This window comes from Hippichthys cyanospilos, chromosome 20 (assembly GCF_059441005.1).
Source record: "Hippichthys cyanospilos isolate Australia breed blue-spotted pipefish chromosome 20, RoL_Hcya_1.0, whole genome shotgun sequence".
NCBI classification, from domain to species: domain Eukaryota; kingdom Metazoa; phylum Chordata; class Actinopteri; order Syngnathiformes; family Syngnathidae; genus Hippichthys; species Hippichthys cyanospilos.
The window spans coordinates 11,847,168-11,870,453 of record NC_142388.1 but is presented as its reverse complement, the minus strand read 5'-3'; the positions used below and the strand labels follow the sequence as shown (position 1 = coordinate 11,870,453).

The following is a 23,286-nucleotide window of genomic DNA, read 5'->3' as shown; positions in this document are numbered from 1 at the left end:
TTCTTGGTCTCATATCTGGAGCCACTCTCTAATCAGTGTACTGAGCAATTGCACCTATAGTGTATGTATGGCCAGAATAAAATTGATATGGAAAGAGGATTAAAACAATGCAATGCATTCCAAGTTTGGAGCAAACTTCTTTTACTCACTGTTACATCTAAGGATTAGAGAATCAAAGGCTTCTTGGGATTCAGCCACAGACTCAATTTGGCTTCCACAGTAGATCCATTTTAAACCATGTGTACACACTATTATATCTCAGAACTAATCTTTTTTTAGTCAAGATAATCCTTTAATATAGAAGATGGGTTTCTCTGGGTAACGTAAAAATTTAAATCGCAATGCATCCCCTGTGTTTTTGTGGCCATAAAACGATCAACATGGGAGTTCAACTGCTGGCCGACCCGCGGCTGTCTCGACCCCAGGACCAAACTTATTTGGGGCTCTTAAAACCAGAGCCCTTCACAGTCCCAGAACAAGTTCATAAATAACGTGATTTTTTTTTCTATCCTCTGTTTTCTCCTCCTCCAGCTTAGCTTCTCTTTCCTGTTTCAGGATGTTTATGTGTCAGCAGAGAAACAGGCACAAAACCCAGGCTATACTTGGATGGGGGGATGCCAAGGAATCCAATCAAGATTTGCTTCACAGCTGTGGGCATGTGCTTACTAGTTGAAAAATGCTTTTCAGTTTAGAGACATTGAGTTTCTGGTTATCTAGAGTCTGTTGTCTAGGGCTCTAGATAATTTTACCTCAAAATTTAAAGATTGCTGTTAAATTTTTATTGTCATCTGTGTGAAATTACCTATAGAGTCCATTAGGGTAAGTTTGGCTCCAGGGGAAAAACTAGATTTCCCATCCGGGTCTCATGCTTGAGTGTTTTGCGGAAACCCTTTTCATTAACATTCCCAGATGTAGCATTATTTGTTTTGACCATGTACATTTTTGGATTCCTGTTAATGTGATTTTGTCAGCTACTTAGCTAACTTAGCTACATGTTTTGCATATTTTGACACGCAAGTCCAACTGTAGACAGCGGTTTGACATGTGGACGACTGCAAAGATCAAAGAGTAATTGGCACTGGGAGGCAAGTCCTTGCAGCTGCCAATTACACTTTAGTCTAAGATGGCAATTCGCCTCCCAACGTTACTGTACCAGTAACCAACGTGAAGTGTTATACTCACATTCCTGAGCTGCTGCAGCAAAGAGGGCCACGGTTATCATGCCATCATCAGTGGTCCAATTCAGCAGCTCTTGCTTTCCTCACTTAAGACTTTAAATTGATAGAGACCACTTCGCTTTTGCATCGCGAAATGGCTAATTTTCGCAGAGCTTTTGTGCTAACCTCTGCATGACGCTCAGCAGGGACCTGTTTTTGGCCTTGAGCTGGACACTTTTCATGTTCATAAAAGCATTGTGCCAAATGGGGCAATGTATTTTGCAAGTTTATGAAATCATTTTAGTTTGTTACTGATTCATCTTCGGTTTGTTTTAGTCAAATTATATGCAACGGTGAACTTTGGTAGTTGAATAAATACTAAGGTTTAAAATCAATAATTGTGTGTATCCTTCTGAGACACAGCCTATTAATTTGTGTCCACTGTTGTGTCCATTTTGTTGATTGCATCCCACCCAAACACACAAGACATCATTGGAAAGGCCAGGATGTTGGACTTAGTAGGGGAGCTCAAATGGGCCAAAAGAAATAGACCAAAAACAAATGTCCACTACAGTGGACACAAATAAGTATGCTCGGTACCAGGAGGATATTAATTCTATATCAATCAAAGTAATTGTACTTTTTATTGTTTACCCAGAAGTGCTTAATCTTAATTTGGTCAGAATTTGACTTGTTTTATTAATCTTGAATAGTATCTTATTGTGTGTGTGTTTCTTGATTTGCTAAGTGCAAAGAGGTGCCTTTCATTGGAAGCAATTGCATCCTGATGTCCTGTTGCTACTTGCAATTAAGGTTAGGCTGTTCTTGCTTCGTGCTGAATTATTGTAAATTCATGAGAAGATGTTTCCTCTAGGATTTTTTTTTTTTTTTCCAGCAGTGGGGGCAGGTTTTACGGGTAATTGTGGCATTGTGAACAAATAACCCTTTGAAGTAGTGATGTAGGTCTGAATGATTCTAGAATAAAAATGAATTGGGATTTTTCTGGCATGGCAATTTTTACTACAATTTGCTTTTTTTTTTTTTTTTTTTTTTTTTAGTCAACCATCAAGCTTCAGTGCAATATTCACAATGTATATATAAAAAGATGACAAAAAATGACATACAGTCAAAAAGTTAAGTTATTACTTAAGAAGACTGTTTTTTTTGAGCAAGGCAGTCCTTTTTAATGGTTTTAAAACTTTAAGGCAAGAATTACAATGCTACTTGCCGTCACGTAAAAATATCCAATTATGCGTAACTGTATGCAAATACGTATTTTAGATATGATTCCCCTTTATACTTTGCTCACCACATTTAAGTGCTTCAACATGAGACTGATGTTTTAGCAAAATGGGCTGAAAGTCATATTGTGTTATTGATTTAATGTTTTGGTCTTAACAGTAATGGTGAGAGTAAAATTGTAAAAATCATAATTAGAATTATTTATGATTGCATTATTTAAATGTGAAAAAGTAATTGTTGAGAAGTATCATATTCATTCTTTTCTTTGCTTTTGAATCAAATTGTGCATTTTTGTTTAAACATGTCTTGAGACTAATTTTATCTGTATTTCAAAACCCTATTCAATGGTGCAAAATAGTAGAAATAACATTGCTAATACTTCGTTTACTTTTGACCTTGAGCTCTTCGTCATGGCTGACGAGTACGCTGTTCGTGTCTGCTAATGTAGTGACAGTCTTATTTTATTTTAAGACTTTTTAAGTGTGACACAAATTTGTTCTTCAAATGTGATGGCTCTCAGCCTGAATGTGGTTCTAGCCAGACTTCAGAGTAAATTTTACTGTACGCTGAAGCACTATTTGGTTATTCTCATGATCCTGCATTTCACATTAGCGATTAACATTGATAGCAACCCCTTTAGGGTTTTGCAAAGGCCCCAAATCACTAGATTCGTCTGTTTTACCCCAGATTCTGGATTTCACATTAGCGATTAACATCGATAGCAACCCCTTAAAGGGTTTTGCAAGTGGCAAAGGCTCCAAATCACTAGATTCGTCTGTTTTATAGCATTCTCTGTTTACCGTGCATCTCCCGGTTGCTTTGAGCAGAGGACTCAGTTGTGTGTAAAAAGCGCTGACTCAGTCCGCAGCCCCCATTGCTGAGCTGCTTGTGGAATTTGGGGCTGAGGTGCAATGTTCGGCAGCACAGCAGCTGTTTGGATGAGGCCAGATTGACCTCTTTGTCCACCAGTGTCCCACTCACCCCTCCTTCTCATTCTGTGTGTCTTTCTGTCTGTCTGTCTCTACCTTCATTGTGGATTTCATTGTTGTGCTCAATGACAGTCAGTCGGCTTCTATTCACTGGTGCATTCTTTAAATGCTGCAGTCCAGCTATTGCTGAATTGTTATAATCGAGCATCTCGCTTCGTTCACTTGTTTTAGATTTATTCTCGTGTCTAATTTCTTTTTATCATCTCCACATGCCACCCCTGCCCCCTCGTGCCTCGTGCTACTATCTCTACCTCCCGCACTGCTGTATCCCAGTTCTGCCTAGTGACTGACAACTGTCTCCCGGGATTTGTCCAGCGGGCCATGGACAGCACGTGCTAACATCATTTTTTATGTGTGCATTGCAAATGCAATGAGTCCGTGAAATACTCTTGCATTAGTTATTCTTGATCATCCTGACCGTACCGAGATATGCTGTATTATAGAGCTCCTTTGCTACATTCATGCACATGTACAGTAGCCTGATTCATTTTATGGTTGATATGTCATGAAGTGAATTTGAAGCAGAATGAACAAGGCAGACATATGTCCTATTTTTTCAGGACTCCCAATTATTCTAAACCCGCTGTGCACATCATTTTACTTCTGGAAACTGTTGGGGGCCCAGGACTCAGAATACTGAAAAGCTATGGGTCCCAACAGAAATGTTTGGAGTCCCCAAAACTGTGCAATAAAAAGCACAAAGTAAGTCTAAGGTTGTGGCCCTTTCTGAAGGTTTATTTTTTTCAGATAGGGATTTTGAGTTTTTCCTTCCTCCTCTGGGAGCTATGTTCAGGGAATGGCGTTGTGTATTTGGGATGGTCTGTGTGATGCTATCTGTGATTTACTCCTCACTTGCCCTGCGAGACTGTGGTGATTCGGGGCATAAACTTTACTTTTGATTCAAACTGCATTTATAAGACATGAGCAAAAACCAACAACAGATATGAACAAATGTCACTGTAAAATGTATTAAAATAATACAATAAACTTACATGTAAAATACGTACTCTTCTTAATATCACCACCACTGATATAACTTAGTCCATTTTGTTAGAAAAGACCGCTTTTTACTTTGAGTGTTTGTTTAGCGTCAACATTTTTGTGTTTTGGTCCTCTTCTCAATCTCACAAAGCATTTCATTGTTGCTTTTTACTTTCTGTGTCATTGTTACCTGATTGTGTAATATTCGACTTGTCACTGATACCCCCAAAAAATTGCAGCGTTGACAGTGTTTCAGGTCTAAAGATAGCATTTTTTAGCGCTGCCACACGTATGTACGAGTGTTCGTCGTCAAGGAGGTCGATGAAAATATTTTGAGCTGGTATTTATTTTCAGCCAAAATATTTGTAAAAGGAAATCCCCCCCAATATTTGATTGAATACAACAAACACCAAACACACACACAAAAAAGCCACACGAAAAAGATTTGTTTTCACTCTGAACCACAAAGAAAAGGTGATTATAACAATAAAAAAATAAAAAAATAAAATACAGTTGAAGGTAACATGCAACTGTTCTGTCCCTTGTTCCATACAAATGTCCTTTGCAGATTTTTTTCACCCATATTTTATTGAATAATTATTCTAGCAACATGTTTAGGTGTCTCCGAAGTCTCTCAGCATGTCTCAAAAGTTTAATAACAAACTTGGAAAACAGTGTTAATGCGTAGGATCTGTTGTCAGTATTATTTAAAACCATTAACAAGGTTGTTTTTATAATAAGCGGCCTTACCCAAACACTAATCATGAGTGAAGGAAAGGTTTTTGTTATCGACCATATTCTTTCAAAACTGTCCAAAAACAAACACAATTTCCCAGTTATAACTATGTTTTTTAACATTAAAGTCATTCTGCACCAAACAGACAAAAGTCATAATCACTGTCATGAGTTATTGCCAAGGCAAATTATGTCCTTTATGCTGTTTATGGCAGAAATCCCAAAACTACATGTGATACAAGAGACTATTGGGATTGGGATTTCTGTCGTGATTGCTTTTCTTTGTTCTTTGCCCATATTGTTGCCTGTTACTTGACACAAATAACTTTGGTTTATTTTGTATTGCTAACTCTGTTGGTCATCTGATCTAGTTTTAGGCTGAACTATAAAAGGAGACTGAATTTGTCATTATTCTCTTGCTGGCTATCCTGACTTCCCCATCTTTTTAAGTGGCTACCGATAAACATGAGAATCCACAGTAGCTCTTTGCTAGACGAGAACACGGTTGCTACCGGTGCAGGCACCGTAGATCCAGCCTCCAGCTCAATGGTGCTCATTTACTTGGTGAAGTCTCACATGCTGTTGATCTGATAGCCCCACATCCTTCCTCCTGCAGTCTGAATCACTCGCATTGTCTGGATGCACTCTGTGATAAAGTGGAACTCCTGGGCACCACCTGACAATCTGTTCAAGCATTCTCTCTCGAGCAGGATTCCTGTTCTTGCATACTTTCAAAAAAAGCTGTATTTTGTTTTTTTTTTAGCTTGTGGGTATTACCAAGAGAGATTTTTTTTTCTTTGTGTGACTGAAACCCTCCCGCTACCCCCACTAAAAAACAACGTTTAAAGTATAGCTGCAACAAATGATATATTGTCTACTATCAATTATGGAATTAAACATTATTTATATTTGATTGTTTAGATTCTTTTTTAATTCAAAATGATCAAAATCCTCATAAACTCAGTAGCCCCAAACGTTATCAAGCAGAGAATAAAAATAAAACATTTTCTTTTACCTTGGAAAGCTAGGATAAACATTGTTCCTTTTTTGCCATGTTAAATCAAATCTGAAATCATTATTTCTGCAATTCCTCCCCTGTTGGTTTTAAATGTTCCTTGTTTTTGATAACAGGATGGAAATATATTTCTTTTCTCCAGATTCATTGATTAATTGACAGATTAATCATTAGTTCCAACTTTCACCATTCTTTTTTTGCACTGTCAAGAGATTAAAAAAAAAAAATCGAGTCACAGCTGGGTGCTTTGCATTTATGTGATAAGCTAAACTGGAGCTGGTTTCTTTGGTAAGCAAACATCTTCTTACAAAGAATACATATCATTCTTCATTTGTCAAGAATGATGTTGGGGCGTTTCTTGAAGTTAAATTTATCATTCATCAGACCGACAACTTTCACATACTCCTACATGTTCACATCTCCCTTCTGCTACTGAACTTGCCCTCCCACCTACAACAGGAGGCTATCATGTTATTCAAAACATAATAACTGCCAATCAATGCCTCCTTGGAGGGTGTGACTGACATTTGTTTCCAATCCCTAACAACTCAAGCACAAGGCGCTTGATGCATAAAGCCAGATCTAATCAGCATACAGAAAGCATAAAGTGCGAGATTAAAAATGTGATTATCACGATTAAAAAAAACGAAACAAAAAAAACAGGTTTATCTCAAACTATGATTAATTGATTGCAATTAATATGTTCATTTGACACCCTCTAATTCTTTTACTTGCTGAGATTGACATAATTGTTTTTCATCAAGCTGCCTACTCTATGTTGCCATGACTATCATCTTCTATAAACATACACGACCAAAGTCAATCAGGTGATCTGTGATTGGTCGTTACCTGTGCCCTGAACAACTGTGATGTCAACCTAAGTGCCAAATTGGTCGCTTCTTGAAATAGATGATTATAGTCAAGCAATTTAAGATAGCTGAACACACAAAATGTACAAATGCATCTCTTCATTTAAATATACCGTGGAGTGCAGTCATACATCCGATGGCATTTTCCTTTTGCAACTGATTACTTAGGGTAAAAAATAAACTTCATCATCAAGCTGCGCTACCTTAAAATAAAACTCACTCTTATCAAAACCTATAACTGTTGATCTAGGTAATTGTTCCATTGTCCAAAATGACTTTCTGCTATTCAGTCAAAAGTTTCTTGATCAGTATAGATTAAAATGCACAATCCATTTGTGGCCGTTCCACCCTGGTTGCTGGCAAAAAAAATATTTTCAATGCTTACTGCAATGCGTTGCTGTGTTCCTCCGCATTTCATGGACATTCCACATTGTCATCCCTCACTTTACAGTCACTCCTTGTCTGTTCCTTTGCGTCCAACCTAATCTCCTTAACATAACATTACACCAGGTCATTTACCATGTGGAACAAGACCATCTAAATATTATAGATGATACAAGAACATGCACTGTGTTAACATAGAACACAAGATCATGCATTTGCACCTCAAGCACCATCTGCTACGCTAGGATGTTTTATTCCCAGAGGCAGTTTGTACATAAGTTATCAGGAGACAGATATGTTATTTGACTCATGAGAGCAGTTAGTGAAAGCGATAAACTTGTGCATGTTATATTTTTTGTTTCACTAGCACTTTTTAAATGTGTTGTATAATCGACGGTCATTAATCCCTTTATAGTTTATCATAGCTGCCATGATGCAGAATGTAAATAAGCAATGATTAAAAAAAATGACAAGACCCTATCCTATTGAAAGGCGAGCTCTGCGTAGCGGCTCTTTTGATTTCCTCAGGTTTTGTTCTTTGTCACCAATGTTCTCCAAAATATCAGCACAAGTTTGTCAAAAATTGCCAAGTCGACTTCATTTGTGTGCTATACAAAGGGCGCCAATTTCATCGATTGATGTTGACCAGTAGCTTGCCATTGGAGCGTGGCTGGATTCCATGGTGGCATTAACTTACTCACCTATACACTCCTAAAATTTTGGTGACTTTGCATTTCTGCCTGAGCTCTCACGGGTTTTTGCAGGACATTGCTGCCCATTGGAGTTTAGTTTTAAAATGAATATTCAACTAAAATGATCATGCTTGAGCTTTGGAACATGGAAGTGGAACATTTTCCAGAAATGCAGCTCCAGCCTGCCTCATTCATCTGTTAACATGCAGTGTGTGCAATCACATTATAAAATGAAAATGCACAGGTGCGGCAGTCGAACTGGTTTGGTGAAAGTTGGCGCGCTATCATGGCATGCAGCTGCCAGGATTGACTCAGTGCAGCATGTTGTTCTTGAATGTTGAGAGAGGCAGCGTCTATACATTCACCTAGATGGCAACATGGGTCACACTGTGTCCTCCCACGCAGACTCAATCCACTTATCTATGAGGTCATTCGTCTCCTACTTGTTATCTTGGTCTCTGCCGGCTACTGTGCCAGAGGCTTGTTTGTCATAGTATTGCATCCATCCTAAATGGATCAGGCTTGTCTTTTTCCTTCCTGTTTTACCTATGCTTGCTCATGCTGTTTTTTTTCCCCCATTGTTAATAATGCTAATTTAATATTGCCAGCGCAGTGGATTTTTGACTTATATATCTTCTTTGATGTCGACAGTTGTCAATGGCGGTGAATGGATTAAGCAAAGTACCGCAATTTCCCCAATATCAGTCTGGTTAGAACAGGGGTGTCCAAATTTTTTTCAAAGCGAGCCATATTTAGTAAGGTGAACATGTGTGGGGGACAACCATTCCGCCTGACATACTTTGTCAACCAATAACATAAAATAAAAATTAACTATTTAAATTATTTTTTTAATATCAAATGACACACTTTTTGACAGATTTTCCAGGTTGTAGTGCACGTCATTCCTCGTCTTTCACGCCCACCCTTCTTTAACATCCGCATCCTGTTTGACCTTGTTTTTTTTTTTTTTTTGTATAAACGGTGTATGGGCAGGTAAAGTTTTCAGTCAGTCAAGCGGAGCGCTCATCGATATCACTCAGCAACATTGACAGATTTTGGAACTCGGTGCACACATACAATGCTGCGCATGAAAATATGCTTGCCGTCTTATGACTGTGAAAACACGGTAGATTTTTGAACACGTATATTTCATACAATTCTCATCAGTGCTGGTGGGACGAGTATTATGAATTTGATAAGAGGCTGCGGGCCGGTGAAAATTTGAACACTGGCCACAAATGGCTTGCACTGGACTTTCGACATGCCTGAGTTAGAACAACCGCTCAACATGAGTACAACGCAGCAAGAATTTTAAAGAAATCCAATGATGCATTTTGAAGGAATTTAGATTATTTTTGGTGTTCGAACAAACTTGACTTTTGGCTGAATGGTTTTGTATGATATTACCTCTAGAAAACCTGTTTAAATTCTTATATTGAGTAAAACTAGATAACTTCATTATTTTCGTAACATTCTCTTAGCCTCATTAATTTCATCTTCTACATGACTGGCCCCCAACAGTTGTTTACATCAGGCCAAAATTCGGAGTTAATTGTCGGCCAGAATTGCGGTTACTGTAAGTTGAAACGCTGACTCTTACCATAAAAACTCGAGGTTGTATATTTAATTATTGAACTGTTTTTTCCTAAATTCCAATAATTTCTTTTCCCACATGAATTTTGTTGTAAATGGCATTTTAGAGGCATGTGAAGTGCTTTTTTTTTATATTTATGATTTTTTTTTTTTTTGTTCGTTTTTTTTTGTTGTTGTTGTTGTTGAAAAACCCACTAAATGGCTACTTATCACTGCTAAATTTATATATTTTTCCATTTAAAACATTACGGTAAAAGTTTTGTACAGATTTTGGTAAGGTTATGCACAATTTCAATTTAATTTGAAACTGCATCACACTTTATGGTTGTCTGATGTCAAAGGTTCTCGGGCCCTCAATTTGGTGGAGGTGGTCCCGTCCCGATTTTAGATGCAGGAAAAGCTGAGGAATTCCTCTTTTCAAGATATCAAGATCTTTTCTTCCCTGACCCTTTATCTTTTTCCAGTTTATGACTGACCCCCTGGTAGTGGGCTCATAGCATCATTTTCCTTCTTGACTCAAAGGTCACAACAAAAGACTTGTGGATGCTCTTACACAAATGGGTGAATCCATTTATAGTAACGGGTGGACCCGATGGGATTCAAACCCTTAAATGGTGCAAAGTCCTCGGTGGGCCGCACCACTTGAGGCACAGAGTGCTGCAACATAGTAACAACAGCCCCCTCACCATCAGCTGGGGAATAACCATGATGTGCCCAGAAAAGGCCTTCAGAAACTTGTGATGTCAGGATGTTGTGACATGTTGCTGTTTCAACATAGATGCCGTGTATACAGCTCATTGCTGACTTTAATTTGCCCGCTGTTGACATTTTTTAAGTTGTCCTTTCTGGCCAGTTGTCACCGTACTGTATTTTGAAATTCTTGTATGCATTATCTGGCAACTTTTTTTTTTTTTAAACTACAGGGCTTTGGAAACTGGCTGACGTAGAGAACATTTGTGTTGCACGCTATTCCTGGCTTTTACTAGGGTCCAAGCTTAAATGCTGCCATAAAGTCACTTGTACCTGGGAATGCAGAAGAAAATGTTTCTCCTGGCTGCATACTGTTGACAGAACAGTCATCCAGCTGTCAGTTTCTGTTTCAGCAGTCACTAGCAAACCTTGGAGATGAAATAATTTTGCGAATTTTATTTGGATCAAAAAGCTTAAATTCCGGATGGGTGTTTTCGAATAGTGAGTGTGAACATTTTTCCGGCACAGCGTTCAAAACCATCATGCTGAATCGTGTTGAAATCTCAAGTACCCCCTGAAATGCCTTCATATACCCTCCAGGTTTGCTTGTATTTCCAGGGTTGCTCGTACGTCAATTTACACTACTGTGGGCTATAGTATTTGTATATACACTGCATGAAAAAGGGGATGTACACACTTGTCATGCGGTAATACACTGAGCCTTCAAGGGGGGGGGGGGTGGGGGGGGTCCTCCCAGGTGCGGTCCCCTCTCAAGGTTTCTTATTTTTCCTTGAAGGGTTTTGAAGTTTTTCTTGCCCTTCTAGGAGCTTTTTTTCTGGGGATGCCATTGTGAATGTTTGATGTTCTCTGTGATTCTTTCACTTGTGAATCCCTTGTGAATCCCTTGGAGACTTTGTTATGATTATCCATTGGTCGCGTGGGATTTGGACACCACAATTAAAAGAAAAAAAGGTAATTTCAATCTTGCAATTTTTGTCTCTGTCTTTACATGTGTTTTCCTGACTCATTGACCCATATGTATGATTAACCCTGTAACCCTTTTTTTGTATTGGGGTGTGCAAACTCCCCACATGACCAGCCATGTTTGACAACACCATGTAATCAACAAAGGGTTAATGGCTATTCAAATAAAATTTACTTTTGAGGTGGCATGTTACAGCATCACAGGAGTTGCTTTGTGGTCACTGAACTAACAAAAATGCCTAATAGCGATAATCATAGCTGTATTTTCTTTGTTTTATCTCAGAATGTTCAAATATTTGTACTGATGTCTGGCTATCAATGCTACATAGTGGAGTGAATAGTTGTTTTGACCTAAAAAATAAATCCCATTAAACTCCTCACTACCGCCTTGGCCGGTATTTAGTGTCATTTGTGTTTCTTTTACGTATTATCAGACTACAGTGTAAGAACTTCAAGCCGTCTTGGCAACATATCCTGGAACCCTCTTGACGTTCTCACCTTATCTACACATATCGGGAGGGCATGTTGACACAGAAGTGGATAAATCATCTTGTTTGCACTATGGGTTGAACATGTTGACTTGAAAGCCCGGAGGGTGTGTGAAAATACACGTGCATGAACATAATGTACAGTATATACTTTCAGGAACAGAAGTGTAAAGTTTGACACCCAATGCTAAACCTTTGCCAAATTGATGAAGATAATTTTGGGAAATACAGTTTAACATCGGGAGTGGGTGAAAATGCCACGAAAGGGACCTTGAACCTATCTTTGCTGATCGGATGAAGTGAGAGAACATTGGTAATTCTGGTGTAATTGCTGTGCAGTTCAGCATTAAATTGTTTGCTTTTCCAGTGACTGATTTCCAATAGTTTTAAATGATTTAATGACAAATATTTTGTATTTGCAAGCTGGGAGTTTGGCAGCTGTCTGGACCCACTGGTTGTGCCTGCAGTGATCTCAAAGCTGTCATTCAACTATAGAGTCTCTTTTTATCTGTGTTGGTGGTGCCTCACACACATTTGTTGGCTTTGACAAAGTGGGTTCACACATTTGGGCTACTTGCACTTGTATCGCTAAAAAGCATTGCGTAAAGTCACTTACCCTTTTAGAATTGCAATCTATTTCGTTCTTTGTGACCTCAAAATGCCTCCATCGGTTTTCTGTGGCTCAAAAAAATTCATCATTGCAATTTATCAGGAAGGAATATTAACGTACCAAGCAATAATGATAATTGATTAAGGTGTTTTTCAATGTATTAAGCATTTTGCTGTACGATGGCTTTGTTGGACTGAAGATCGGCCTGCCAAGTTCAGTGTGAGGAACGGTGTGACAACTAGCTCATTATGAGAGCAGAACGTGCAGGAACACGATACTGAAGTTGTTGGGGCCAACTTGAATTGACTCAGATGTTTCTGATGAATAAGAGGGAAATTAAATGGACAGCCTAGCTGGCTGTCGACTGTGTGGCCATGCTGAAAAACAGCTGCTGTATAGCTTTGAATTTCAGGGAAGAATAAAATAAAATTATTAAATTGCGATTTACCCTATTTTCATTGAATTTACAGTTCTGGACAGAAGGAAGGTGACCCTGAGTGACTCAGTGAAATCCAGCCTGTAGTCATTGCTGCATATTAATTATGATAATATGGTGAACACATGCTCCTGCTTATGATACATGGAGTTTTCTCAAGGTATTTTTTTTCAATGAAAACCAGCTTACGTGTTCTCTTCCTTCCAGTGGTCCTGTCATGGTCAGACGGAGGCCATCCACAGGTTTCTTCCTCTACTCGTCTAATCCTGAAAAGTCTCCCTCTCTTTCCATCTCTCTTTCCCCCGTCTCTCTTGAAAACTACATTTTTGTGTCGTTACCTCACTGTGGTTGTAAATAATATCCATGATGGCTTCCAGATGTCCCTCCATCCCAGTGTGGAAGTGGGAATGGGGCTAGAGTGTGGTGGGGTTGTAAGGCTTGGACACTTACTGTAACGGGCTCAACTGCTGATTGGTCTCACTGGCTCAGCTCTCGGTACTATGCGCTGTCCGGTAATGCTTTCTGTTCCGAGTTGAACCTGACAGCTTTTCCAGTCCTTCACTGCCCTGTCTTCGCATTCTCCTCAAACTGTATTTCGTTATTCCACAATCATGTTCTGTTGTGAGAGTTTGACCGCAGACAAGGAGCAGACATCATTGTCATGTTTGTCCTTCCAGTGGAGTTCATTAGTCTACTTATTCCTCCGTTTTTCTTTTTTTTTTTTTTTTTCTACTGGCAGTGTTTGTTGGATCGATGAGGATCTGTCAAAAAATGATCACCAGTTCTTTACAAGAAATGTTGCACAGTACATACAATGGTTAAAACAAGTTAGTAGTGTCTTTACAGATTTGTTAGAAAACGTTTTTTTCTTTCAGAATTTGTTTTTTTTCATACTTCATGACAAAACAGTCTTACGAATGAGGACTATTACATGTAAATGAGATTAACGATTGTGGACACGAGCCATCCCACAACCCATCCATTTGCTTAACACTTTTCCTCACAAGGGTAGCGGGCTTGCCGGCATCTATCCCAATTAACTTTGGGCAGTGGGTGGGGTAAACCCTGAACAAGGCATGAATGGACACTCACAAACATACCCAAGGGCAATTTGGAGTGTCCAATATACCTGCCATGCATGTTTTTGGGCTTGAGCGAGGAAGCTGGAGTACATGGAAAAAGGCACGAGGAGAACATGCAAACTCTATCACGGGAAGGCCGGAATCAAACCGGAGACCTCAGAATTGTGAGGCGGACATGCCAACCAGTCTTTCACTGTGCCACCTTGTGACAGAAGCCGCAAATATGACTGTAGAAATCCTGTGTCTATTACGCACCCATGTATAAAATCCTCCTTGAAAGGCATTTTTCTCCATACTTGTGGACAATACATTTCCCCAATTTGCTGGCATCCATTCATATTTATCTAAATATTTTGATTGGTTCTCAACAGTAAAATAGTCTGCTGCTACACATAGCTAAATTTGTTTTCTCTTGTCTCGAGTATTCATACTTATTTAATCAAGTCATTTTTATTAAATCAAGCATGAATAAATGTTTATCTGAATTATTTGATATAATTTTCAATAAGGTATCCTGATGCGATTTTCAATAACTGCAGCATTAAAACAAGCATTTTAATCAACATCAAATTTTGAAAAATGTTTATGTTTAGTCTGTATTGGCTAAAAAGCGTACTTTTCAAATGTTTGATTTCTGACCTACCAAAGTTATATTATTGTGATTTTGTTTTCACCTTCACCTTCTGACTTTGCTTTAAAGTTTGTGCCTATATACTCGTATGTTTGTTTTCTTCAATCAATCAAATTTTATTTGTATAGCCCTGAATCAATGAAGTCTCAAAGAGCTTCACAGGTGAAAAGAGGTCATTTTGAGACTTCTTTCGAAAAAAGAAGTCATGGAGACATCTTTTCGGTTTAAGGTACACAACAGTATCCCCTGTCAAAGCTCCCAGAAGGGGAAGGAAAAACTCAAAAACCCCAATTTGGGGAAAATCAGAAACCTTCAGAAGGGACCACAGGTGGGAGGAGCCTCCTTCCAGGCCCACAGGTTGAAGTGGATGCTGTATGTACCAAATACAGACAAATAGATACACAATACTTAAAATCTGACTGAAATGCAATGCAGTGGGTTGAGCATGGATGAAATTTATTTCATTCATGCGTTATGTATTTAATAAAAGCAATTGTTATGAATTGGTCATTGTTATTTTTTATACCCCAAATTAACATTTTCACTAAAATAAATCCACATTGGAGTGGCCCTAATATTGAGCCAGATCAGCACACAAAAAACAAACACTTACATAGAAAATCATGTCTCAAAACAGAATATTTCATGAAAAATGTGCTTGGAAATGGCTATACATGCAGTCATTTTGACCGCTCTAATGAAACATCAGTTACGCTTACATGTCAACTTGAACTAAACCAAGCCAGCAAAATGTCCTGAAATTCCTCATAAGTGTGCCATTTGAGCTAAATAAACACACTTGCCCGAAACTTCACAAAAACGGCCCTTGTTGTGATAAGGATAGATGGGCCAGATAAGTGGTCTGGATTTTTAGTTTGCAGCTCCACTACTTAGCTACATGGATATGCCTGGCGTCACTCACGTTTTTCCAGTTTCACTGGCTCCTGAAGCCAAACATGCCTGTGTATTTTTTATTGTAGACTGCAAATGTAGCCCTTACATATGCATTCCCATTGCATGCCTGTGTGTAGATGTCTTTCTCATGTAGAGTGCAATACATTAATCTACTTGTGACTGACATGTCATCTTTTTCCAATCTTACCTCACCAGCTGTGTAGTCATTGCAAAACATCTTGCAGACAAAGAGCTTCAGTCATGCTCAGAGCTTGGATTGACACTTTCTCAATCATAGCCAGGGGTTCGTGCCGCACCTTGTCATAGCAACTGTTGCTATGTTTGGCTCTACCTGTGTATTTTGATGACAAAACTGGATGGCATTTGCTTGTCTTGTGAGTTAAAAAAAAAAAAAAAAAAAACGCACTGCATTTTCTATTCAGCGACAGGGAAGCAGACACATTGATTGCTGTGTAAATGTGGGTTAGCTCATTGCTTATTGAATGCAGGCAGTGAGTGTGTATAACCTTACCTATACACTCACAGTCATACCACAAATTCCAGGGAGATGTTAGTGGTTATGTGCTACTTTCTATCCAAATATTGTCATTTTTTTTCTATTCTCAAGCAATTTTTAAAATGGTCTTGCTATGGATTTTCTAAGAAATCCAGAGAGACAACAGCTCAGCATTCTTCTGGTTTTGATGTGGAGACCACGACAGCTGTATTGGGTGAATGTGCACATATTCGCATGTCTGCTTTGTTGTTGCCTTGGACCTGTGGACTCAGAAATGAAAGATGTCTTGTGGTGGACCTCCTGACTCAGCAGACATCTACTAATCATGTCTTCCTTTTCCTTTCCCTTTACTCTCTACCCTGAATATCCTTTAATGAAGATTTAGACCAGAAGTGAACACTTGTATTCCACTTATTGCTCCAGCACTTACCTTTTCAAGTCACTTTAAAGAAGATGGTGTGTGAGATGTGGTGACCGACTACTCTTCCTATTAACTCTCAAGGAAGGTTATACCCTTAGGCTATCAGGATGACAGTTGAGAAGGTAGCAGCAGCATCAGCATCAAAGGCTGTGGTTTAAATTGGTCTTCATGACCTTCCTGATGATTGGAATGAGGCAATAAACATGTATGACCCGTGTGCTCTGCTTAATAATTGATGATGTCTTCTAGCATTAATTGATACGTCTGTCCCCAATGACTAATGCCAATATTGTTTGCTTGAGGGGCCAAAATGTGCTTTATTTACACTTTGTTGGTTTTCATTAATTCTGCTATTAGTTAAGTAGAAGCGAAGCAGATAAGATATATTCAGTACATAAACTGACATAGGATAGATTATCAAAGCATTTGCCAAAGAAAAAAATATGTATTTTGCTGTGTATTCTGATATTTAGTGCTGTAACTAATTGTTTTAATAATCAATTATACTTTTTATTATATTGTTTATTAATTGATTAATTAGGTTTAAATGACATTTAAATGACAATCTTAATTTCAATGGCTTCATTTCATCTTTTTAGTGGACCAATGAGTAAACTGAGATGAAGTTATTGGTTTTGTCAGAAATGCGGAAAAAAAGGGGAAATAATCTTTGTAATTCTCAAATCAAAGCAATTGTTCACAAATGTTTTGATTCACAAATATAATTCTATTTACAAGTTAGGATTTGGACCATTTCTAATGAAACTAGGTCTCAAACCAATCAATGGTCATTGATCAATTCAATAATCAATTAGTTGTTGGTTAATCAATTCATCGTTACAGCTCTACTGATAATTCATCCAAAATCTGTCATTGGGGAAGTTCTAATTCCGAAGTGCCCCTTTCAGTCGATTGTTAAAATATTTGAAATTTGATTTTTTCTTCACCACACACCGCCTGTAATGTTGTATTGGGGGACAATTTCATCCCCTAAATATTCAAGTTATCACATCAAATGCTGGCACTGCTGTCAAGACTTGTTATGTAATTGGTGAATGCCTGGCCGCACATAGTTCAAAACCCACTAGGTTTTGTGTAGAAGCCTAAGTCAATAAATGCCAGGTCTTGTTATAACTCTGAACTAGCAATCTCATCCATCACATTTTTTACAAGTTTTTCTCACACTAAAATTTGTAATCATAAGCAGTACACACATTGGATTGATATTTTATGTTTGTGAGGGTCTTTGCAGCAGCACTGTTGAATTCAGACATAAGAGGATGATGCTGGATGCAAAACCATTACCGACCACAAAACCAGTACAGTAATTGTAGTTTTACTACTTAGCTATTTGATGATTTTTTTTTCCCTAGTGAAACAGTCCTTTCCCTTAAAGATTCTATTTCATTCCCATGTAGAAACTCTTCAGGTTTTCTTTTCTGTCTGTCAGTCTCTCTCTCTCTCTCTAAATATATAATATATATACACACATACACATATATACTTATATATACTACTATATTTATATCATTTACCCCACACACACTACACACAAGTCTGACCCTGATGCGACCAGTTAGTTATGTATATGTATAGTTTTATAGTTCTAGTCCTACATGTTCTCTTCTGTTCACTGAAAAGCTGAACATAACGGCCTTGACTATTTTTTTTTAACTAACTGTTCCGAACTACATGACCAGTTAGCAATGCAGCAGTCATAGCAGCCCTACTATGTCAGCCCCTCTTGACTCCACTCAGTCAGCACTTATTGACCTTATGTGTTAGCTTAGTTTTACTGAAGGCGTTCCCCTCCTTTTTACAGTTTGAAAATGACATTTTCCGGAACACTAGTTGTTCGAAAAATTCGTAGCACACACCCTTTTATGACACATAGGTAGAGGGCGAGGACATATGTAGTAGTGTTTGAGTAACAACTATTATCTACTGGTAGTATCATTTTCCACATTTATAGCTACAGTTGAATGAAATGATGACTATTGCTGAAATGAATGATGACTTTGTCAACTATTGCTTGACTCTTTCAGCTATTGCTTGACTCTGGCTTTTTAAAAACAACACTAGTTTTAAAATAGTTTTCAATTGAGCTTTGTCTTTACTGTTATCAATCTGTCACTAAAACATACCTTATTTAGTCAAATGAATCATTGTGATGTTGAGAAATTCGAGTTTCTTGCATTTCGTTGAAATGTTGCATGAAATCACATTGAACTTTCACAAGATTAGAATCAAGGGCTCTTTGTCAATGTTTCTTTTAACTGATTAGTATGAATGGAATCTATTTTCTGATCTATGACTATTATTGCCAATACATGGTTTACACGTGGAGTCTTGTAGAAGTCACTTGAGATTTAAATGACCTTGACCCCTCTATTCTTCTTCTTCTTCCCTAAAGCAAAACCCTTTACATCCAAAGTGAAGCAGATGCGACTGCACAAAGAAGACTTTGAAATCCTCAAAGTGATTGGACGAGGAGCTTTTGGAGAGGTAATTTTCATTCATTTTTTTCTGCACTCAATGTCTTTTTGCAACAATCTCTCACCGTTCACAACCTGCAATTGGGATTTCCCCCTTCTCTTTTGTTGAGGAAACTAGTGTCATGGGTCCGTTTGAATCGTTCTTAATTACGTCACATCAAATCCAGCTTGTTTTTTTTGTCGGTTTTTCCTGGAGAAATGTCATCTGACTTTTTCCTCGAAGCACTGTTTTTTTTTTTTTTTTTTTTTTTGCAATATGATCCCAAGACAATAGTTATCTTTAAAAGACCTCAATTATTAAGATAAAACAGGTGAACAAATTTGATATGTAGCTGCTTTTTTTTTTTTGCATTCCAGCAGCAGTTCTAGACTGATGCCTGAGCGTGACTCCACTTGCAAAAGGAAATTTCACATTTCTCACTTCACAGGATTAAAGTGCCTGTGAAACTAACCTCTAAATACCACTTTGTTCATTTTGTTCTTTCGACTATGTGCACAAATAAGGAGGTTGGAAGATACTTATTTATGGGTTTCAGGTGATTATCTCAAAGCAGGGGAATGTTGCTCGGACAGGTATCTCAGGCCTCAGCCAATACTCTTACATAAAAACAATATTCAGAATAGGCACCTCTAATCTAAAACTATGTTCAGATAGCAGTTTGGAGTGACCCAACTCAGATTTGTATTTTTATGTTTTTTGCCCTTATGCGGCCTGTTTTTAATGGCAGTTTGAACGCCATTTTTGATCAAATGCGACCCAGTTCGCTTGTGTATGCGATCTTGAAGCCAATCTATATCTGATCTTTTGTCATGCGACATGAGTCTGAACGACCAGTTCACTTTTTTCCGAGCCCCACGTGCCAAAGTTGTGTATAAACTCTCTTGTCAGTGAACCGAAGCAAATACCTCTCTTGGCTTTGACTCCGCATCCATAAGCTCTTTTGTACAGGCATTACTACTACTGCTCCACAAACTTATCATGACCCAAAACCTTACTTAGCTTCTTTTCAATTTCCCTCTTAAATTTAACAGATTTAAAAACATTTTGGCTGCAGTATGACATCCATTTCAACGTTGCGAGGTACTCATTTCGGCCATCTATTGTGGTACTATTGTAAACGCTAACATTAAGCACGCCTGCCGTGTTTGACGTCACGGTGTCCTCAATGCATATGCAGGACAGTTTTGGGATGTTTATAGTTCATACACAGGATACAGACCACATACAGGTTGCATTTATTTGGCAATGTTAACTACATTACAAAAATCAGATTTTACAAAAAAATCTAAAATAAGCATTAAGCCCTTCTGTCTGAATGTTGCCTAATTGAAAGATATTCACATTGAGAGTTTATTTTGTTTTTTGTAGATCCGTTTCCTTGTTTTCCTATATCAGGGGTCACCAACCTTTTTGAAACTGAGAGCTACTTGTTTGGTACTGAGCAATACGAAGGGCTACCAGTTTATGTGAAGACACCGATCATGTTGATGATTTTTCACACTAATTAAGGAACAGCTGTAGTGAATATGTGAATCGAATGTATTTTGTAATGCACATGTAATACATCTCTAATTTTTTGAAAAATTAATAGAAAATCACCAATGTTCTATCTCTTGTAACATATTTGCAGAACAAGCCTACGGGCTACTCATGTGATCTTTGGGGGCTACCTGGTGCCTGCCCTATGTGTTATCGCAGGAATGATGGCAACCGAGGCTTTTTCTCTCAAATATTTTTTCAATTGATTATTCTACGTAGGAGATAGTCCATCATTTAATTACCGGTAGATAAAATATTGTTTTGCATTGAAATTTTGTAATATCTTGAAAGATTGGTGGGGAAAGTGATATGGAAATTAGCACACTGATGGCATGTAGTTATGGTACTGATGAAATACAATAATATCTTTACTTGAGCCTTGCAGCCAATGCTGGAATGTGCACGCATGAGTCATGTGTCTCCCGTGTGTGAGTATTTTCCAGTGTTGTGTTCAGGGTTATATTGGGACTTGTGAAAAGGTGCTACCTTGTGGTAACATTCCAATGTCAGCATTGCCAAGACCACCTTATTTAATGAGCAATGTGATTATTTCATTACTGCACCGTTTAGTCACCTGATTTAACCACTTTTTGTGTGTGACACCAAAATGATTACATTCAAAAGCCGTCTAGACATATAACCAAAACAATATTTCAAACAACGCACATAAATGAGATACTTTGAGGTAACAGGGTTTCGATTATCATATGATGACGATTTGAGTGATGTCATGCGCAGCAGTGGTTAGAACACTTGAGGTTTTATGTCTTAAGAGGCCCCTTTTCCAAACACATTTTGGTCACTTTCCAATTCTTTCGGGTATGTTCCACAAAATTAAATACCAAGTGAATGCACTTATGGATTTTAGTGGTTAACGCAAAAAGAGATACATTATGTTGTGTATGCATTGTCCCCTAACACTAGCCTTCTTGAAAAACAAGCATATAACTGAATTTAGGAGCAACACGAGAGAAACTTTTAATACCGTGTTCGGTTAGGCTTGACGACCGGAGGCATGGTTTAATTTCACACTCTTGTGAGATGCTGCGAATACACGTGTTTGTGGAGCTGATTTAATGAATAAACCACTGGACTCACTTGTCCCTTTATGAACGTTAATGGGCTCAGTTGGTGAGGGTAGTGTCATAAAGAAAGATGACGGTTAGGAGACCTGCTCACATCATTAATCCTTACTGCCATTTTGCAACAACCATACCTTTGACATGTGTTTGAGTGATATGACATTGAAATAAAGTCTTATTTTATTTCAAACATAATTCTAATTTTAATTGTTCAACCCTTATGTGGAAAAGCTGTTATAATGAAATATTTCAAAACTTTTTTCCTAATATACTTACATCGACTTCAGAGAACTTGCATCGACTTCAGAGCCATAAAACGTATTTGAAATATATTTCCTTATCTTAATCAAATAAATATTTAATGAAAGTGTTGTACAGATGAATCAAAACGATATTTTCAGCTTTGACAAATCAATGCTGCTGTAAGATGTAAATGGGCAGTATTTTTTCGGCAATCAGCACAGTTGAGTTTGTGCCAATTCATTTTGGGCATATGGCAAACCTAAACATAATTCCATTCATTTTCAAGTTTGACTTTACCCCTGAGAGAGTGCTTCATTAATTAAAAAATTACACTGACAACTAAAGACTATGTGGATTAATTATCCAAGCTTAAACTGACATAAGTAATGTGTGTTTTAGCATCACACCACCATGTCTTCATCAGTACTTACTATGATGGCAGGAGTAGGGGTGGCCCAATCTGATATTGATATATGATTTTGGTCCCATATTCTGATATCAGCCAATAAAACATTATCGAATATTTGTATTTCCTAAATCTCTGATATTACCACACAATTAAACTTATTTTGCATTTTAAAGAATATGTTTTGTTAGTTTTCTGTTGACTTTTGTCCTTTGTTTGAATGGTGTCACTTGATAAAGTTTTCTAAAATTTCTGAACTAAAAAATAGAAAGCACGTATCACTCCAGCTGACCGATAGATTGGGGTCTGATTCAGATTCTCTGTCTTTATGTGGCGTTGCAACTACGAGGAAAAAAAAATAAACGGAAGTTGTCAAACCTTTCAATTGGCAATAATCATTTCCGATAAATAAAAAAAAAAAAAATCCTAAGATCACCACATGTTGAGGTTCTTTTGCATGAAGCGCTCATCATAAAGTCTTTTGTTCAAGTAGCTGGAAAAAGTAGTCTTTGTGAGCCATGTTGTTGATTGTTTTCCAATCCCAAGTCAGGCCTTTGCATGAACATCCAATTTTTTTCATCCAAAGGAATACACAGCCTAGTTTAACTAATGGATAAAAAAAACAAAACATGCATATGATTCCATTCGCTGACTACCTGTCTAGCATTCGGTTCATTGCGTAAGGTAAGCAGTCCGCCCTAATTTATACTTTGAGCTATTAATTACGGAAAAGAGCGACAAAATATGTTGGGGGTGGAGAACAAGAAGCAAGTAAAGTGACAAGAGAAGACAAAAACACCAAGGCGTTGCCAAGAACAGTGCGCTCTCCCCGTCCTGCTCTCGTCTTCCTCTATGGAAGGATCCAAACACTGCAGGAAAGTTATCATTGTATTGCATTAGCAACATTCCTAAGCTCATTTAATAGACTACAGGCCCTGCTGTATGGGCTTCTGTTTGTTTCTGTGTGTGCGTGTTCATGTCTGTGTGGGTCACAAATTATTCTCTGTTTACGCTTTTGTTCCTTTGCGCCATACTTTTTTCATACATCCATACATCTTTCTTCACTGTTTTTTTGTTGTTGTTCTACATTCCCACTTAAAACCTTAATAG

At 37.9% G+C, this 23,286-nt stretch overlaps 1 protein-coding gene across 7 annotated transcripts in view; it reads left to right on the top strand.

Annotated features, from left to right (window-relative positions):
• Window positions 1-23,286, top strand: part of cdc42bpab (CDC42 binding protein kinase alpha (DMPK-like) b) — an 80,333-nt gene that overhangs the window by 12,556 nt on the left and 44,491 nt on the right. For all 7 annotated transcript variants that reach the window (XM_088403172.1, XM_088403175.1, XM_088403177.1 and 4 more), the window contains exon 2: window positions 18,824-18,915. In XM_088403172.1, the coding sequence (XP_088259298.1) occupies window positions 18,824-18,915 (92 nt within the window). The remainder of the gene's footprint in view (window positions 1-18,823; window positions 18,916-23,286) is intronic.